Source organism: Urocampus carinirostris, chromosome 6, assembly GCF_059441175.1.
Source record: "Urocampus carinirostris isolate Australia breed hairy pipefish chromosome 6, RoL_Ucar_1.0, whole genome shotgun sequence".
Lineage (NCBI taxonomy): Eukaryota > Metazoa > Chordata > Actinopteri > Syngnathiformes > Syngnathidae > Urocampus > Urocampus carinirostris.
This window is the reverse complement of record NC_142354.1, coordinates 22,095,592-22,100,206: the sequence shown is the minus strand read 5'-3', so window position 1 is coordinate 22,100,206 and position 4,615 is coordinate 22,095,592. Positions and strand designations below refer to the sequence as shown.

Below are 4,615 nucleotides of genomic sequence, written 5' to 3'. Positions count from 1 at the left end.
ATCAAACTAATTATTTTTATTATACTTTGTTTTTGGTATGAGTAGATAGGTGCCACGTTTTGTTTGCAAGGTTTATTATCACTTTAGGGGAAATGCAAACATTAAAAAGGAGAAGAATTCGGTATGAATTGATTGTAGAAGTTTCAAGGAACTCCAAAGTGTCACTCTTTGGTTGTCGCTGCTTTAACAACTAGAAGGAGTTTAATTTTTAAGGGTTATAATATTGAATGTTAGAAAACGGGACTAGAAGCACCCAGAATGCGTTAGAAAGAGAAACAACTACACTACAAGCAAACAATGATACTCCTGGTTGAACATTGCACCATCTTTGTAATACAAAGAGAAACCAAATTAAAATGTTTTAAACCAGAATTTTTATTTGAGAGACAATTTCACATTGTATCAAAGGACGTATAATGAAAAGAGATGAAGATTACACACCCACAGAAACATTTTCTTATTTGGTGGTCTTCCAAATCACACCTGGAAAAGTTACTTGAACACATGTATTTTGAATCCAGCATACATAATGAAAATGAACTCTCACTAGGGGTCGAAACTAAAATTATCATTTTATAAAACAGGGGGGAAAGCATAGTGATTTATGATGGAATGGGTAATGAATGGTACAGCTTTCAAGACATTACACCTGTACAAGCCGATGAAGCTAAAACAATCAAAAGAAAAATCACGGGGACTAAAACTGCTGTTGGGGGTTTTTTTTTTAAAAAGGGAAAAAAAAGACAATTATCATTGAATATGTGAAAATAACCATTTGCATCATCTCTCATCCTGTTTTCCTACTTCCTGTCATTCGACCTGGATCGGCTGGAGAAACAAAAGAAAACAATGAGCATCTTGCCACCCAAAACCAGGAGGATGTGCCGTCAAGAGACAAAAGCCACGTACCTCCTTGACCGAGAAAAGGACCTTGAAGGTTTGTGGTTCCTGTCTCGGGAGAGTGAACGCTCCCGCCTCCTGTCTCTAGAAAAAGACCTGAAAGACATAAAAAATGTTACTAATCCAACTAATGCTGTGGAAAGTACAAACAGTGCATCATGTGTCATACCTGCTTCGGCTACGGCTGAAGCTCCTCCTCCGTGGAGATCTGTGTGGAAAAAATGTGAATGTTAATAACTTCAACTGACGATTGCATCGCCGCTAGACTCATGTTTGTTTGTGGGCTCCCATCCGTCACATTTCTAAACATATGGCTTCACGGATCATAAAAACCCATAGCGTTGGCCCTTTGGGCAATAGGCTCTTTGGGGAGTTTCACCAAAGCCCTAGTGCAAGGGGCATGAATAGGTATAAGATACAAATGAAGCCCGAGTCTCAGGGTGAGCCAACTGACAACAACGGTCCCTATGTGAAGACAGGACACTGCACCGTGGAATGCCTATTTTTTGTTGGATTAAATAAACTGATTAGGAAACAAATTATCAAGTTTGGAGTAAAACTTATTTGATGACTACGCTTTAACCCCTATGTAGGACATCTTTCACTCAGAATTCGACGGTGGGCCTTTCACCTTCGGGAATTATAGTGGGTGAGAACAAAAATGACAAATTCTGCAAATGTTTGGGAAAAAAAGAATAGAACAACCTTAGTAACCAGCCTGTCTCGTCACTTTTAAAACTTATCAGTGTACTGAATGAAGCAGGAAAACTTACTAGTATTTTTGGTTTTCAACAAGCTAGATATGACGAAAAGGTGGCAGACTGTCGGCCGAGTAGGAAGATTTGGCAGAAAAGGCCTGGCCAGATGCTGCGAGTTGATAAGGTGGCAGGCAGGTGGGGTAGCTGGCTGCTGCTTTTTCCCTGCTTTAATTGCTTAGCCGAAAGCTGCTGCCGGTAGGTTGTCGACATTTGGAAACGCAATACGCTGATTGGAATGTGAGGTGGGCAGCTGCCGTTTTCGGTTAAGGTTGAAGGAGGAGGTGGTTGAGAAGAGCATGATGAGGAACCAATGGCCTGGTGCAACCTGACGACTGGCCAAGCCTGGGTCATGTGACAGCACCAGTCAAGCTGATTGAGACGCGATGCTCAGCAGTCACATGAGGCTGAAAGAGGACTAGTTGATTGAGGGTGGTGAGAAGAGGCATGGTGGTGGCTCTGCAACGGGTTTCATTCTTATTAATATATATGGAAAATAAAAAGCATCCTCAAACAAAAAGGAAAAGCATCACATTTGGCACTCCTACACCCTCACAATTTTACAGGTTTTGTCTGGTTGGGTAAATAAGGAAACCTTTGGAGTCATTTGCACGCTTGGCGCTAAAAGATTACAATCGAACTAGAATACTGCTTCAAACTGTACAGCCCCAGCAAAATGATCTTTAAGTAAAGCAAAATAATTTTAACACGTTTAAAGCATGGCTTCTGGCCTTCAAAAAAACGTTAAAATGTTTATTTTATCCATTTAATGTATAATATTTTAAGAGTGGCTTGTGTGTTGCATTATGTCCTAATATTAGTTTCTCTTCAGTTCGAACAACCCCAGATAATGCGTCACAATTTATTAGCATTAGTAGGACGAAAAACGGAGACTATTAACTTGTGGACCTTGCTTTAAACATATCAACATTATCTGACTACTGGGTAGGGACGAAAAAAAATCTAACATAAAGTTTCTTTTTCGCCAAATTATGTAAGGTCAATTCTTCCAAGTGAAACAATTCTGTCAAATAACGAGGCATAAGGACAGGAGAAGCTAAGAATGCATTCAAAGAAAACAGTAGCCCTCATCCGGAAAGTATCCAGTGAATGAAAGCGGTAGCAGCAATTGCCAGGTTAAGATTAAAAGTGTAGGCAATGGTCGACCAATTTCAAAATCATACTGTTCTTGTCTCGTTTTCACCTTCGCCTGACTGGTGGACTCCGTCGCCTGTAATCATCCCGGTCTCTGGGGCGCCGGCTCCAGGATGGCGGGGCGCCGCGGGAGCGACTGCGTTTCTCCCCATTGGACAGCTCTACGCGCACACGGCAACCACACAATGTTCTAGAAAACAACAAAACAGAAAAATTAATGGGCAATATATACTACTTTTGGACACAAGGCCTTTGTGTGTGAGTGTGTGTGTGTGAATGGGTAAGTGTGAAGCACATTGTAAAGCACTTTGAGAGGTCTTCATTGATAGTTGATAGTTTTACAGTTTAAATTGAGCATTTGAATTTTTAATAGAAATTGAGGAGTAAAATAGAAGAAAATCAGGGGGCGGTAATGCACCAAAGTGAGAGATGCCAATCGCCGTTAAACTCGGAAGTAGACCATTCTGTTTAACTGCCTTCAGTTCTTACCTCCCATCCAGCTCTCGGACTGCATCAGTAGCGTCCCTGGGGTCTTCGAATTCTACGAAAGCAAATCCTGGGGGGTTCCTAGCCACCCACACACTGCGGAGAGGCCCGTAGTAACTGAACGATCTCTCCAATTCAGTCTTGTTTCCATTGTTGCCCAGATTGCCAACATAAACCTTGCAATCGAGTGGACATTCACGGTGCATGATTGGATCTGATAACAGAAAGACAAAAATGTTCGTTACAGTTGAAGTTCCATGTGTTTGCAAAGTCATTTTACATTGAAATACGGTTAGGTTCATTAGAGACCCCATAATTTGCATTAACTCAACGACTCGATACCTTAATGATAGAGGAAAACGGTTGAAAGTTTCTGACCCGATCACAAGAACAAAAATGAAAACATTAACCGAGAAGTGTATATGCATTATCGGGATTTAAAAGCAGGAAAACGGTAGGCAAGAACCTGGGCTTTTTTCGGCCATGCATACTAGCATACTAGCTTCCGGTCAAAAGGCCGTTGTTAAATTCTATCAAAGTCAACCAAAAAGCCACAGTAGCGCCCCACTTTAAAGTCTAAAAGCAACCAACATTGCTACTCCACAGCGACTAAAATAAGACCGCACAATTCGCCATTATTGCGCTCGTTCGGGGCTTACGGCTAGCTACAACTTGAGAGCTAAAATGGCGTCGCCTTTTTTAGAGGCCTCGTTTTGCTGTGAAACCTCAGACAAAGGATCGCACATTTAGTTTTGATTAGCAATCGAAAAACAGAACGATTAACTGGATTAATAATAGATTATAATATGGGAAAAGATTCATACCTTTTCTTTTTCAAGTAGGCGTTTGATTTGGTCAGGGATTCCTCGGAACACTGCGTTCCTCTACCGATGTCGACGGAAAATGGCGTATTATCGGTTTGGGAAACCGCTAGAGTCCTGAGAGGGCGGGTCAATGTTGGATTTCTTTCGGGCTTATTTGCACACAACTCGATCAAAAACAACACATTTTCGTATTATTCTCCTGCCCTAAATTCAGTAATGAAAAAGTGTTGGTAACCAGGGCTTGATTATATACTGGTTAAATATTCTGCAACCTACCTGTCAATGTATACGTTTCCCCAATATTTTTTGTTATAATTTCAAATAGTAAACGCCGTATATCAATTGTTGTACGTGGGGGGAAATAAAATAGACTGGTAAGTATAATAAGTAACGCTGAAATTAGTTCAAGTGGGGAAAGAACGAATAAAAATGCTGAAAGAATTGTTTGTGTTGTTTATTTTATAAATAAAATTAACTTGCTTTTTTAATTATCTT

At 40.5% G+C, this 4,615-nt stretch overlaps 1 protein-coding gene across 3 annotated transcripts; it reads right to left on the bottom strand.

Annotated features, from left to right (window-relative positions):
• Positions 1 to 351: 351 nt before the first annotated feature.
• srsf3b (serine and arginine rich splicing factor 3b) lies at positions 352 to 4,286 on the bottom strand. Of its 3 annotated transcripts, XR_015850729.1 has the most exons (7): positions 4,121 to 4,286; positions 3,300 to 3,510; positions 2,860 to 3,000; positions 1,674 to 2,114; positions 1,070 to 1,108; positions 910 to 996; positions 808 to 828 (listed from the first exon to the last, which is right to left on the bottom strand). XR_015850729.1 is itself a non-coding variant. In XM_088338303.1 (6 exons), exons 2-6 carry the CDS (start codon positions 3,500 to 3,502, stop codon positions 801 to 803), a joined length of 498 nt encoding a protein of 165 aa, XP_088194429.1. In that variant the 5' UTR covers positions 3,503 to 3,510; positions 4,121 to 4,286; the 3' UTR covers positions 352 to 800. The 3 variants fall into 3 exon arrangements, 1 of the variants encoding a protein (XP_088194429.1); XM_088338303.1 differs by lacking the exon at positions 1,674 to 2,114 and having other exon boundaries at positions 352 to 828; XR_015850728.1 differs by having other exon boundaries at positions 797 to 828; positions 1,070 to 2,114.
• Between the last annotated feature and the right edge of the window lie 329 nt (positions 4,287 to 4,615).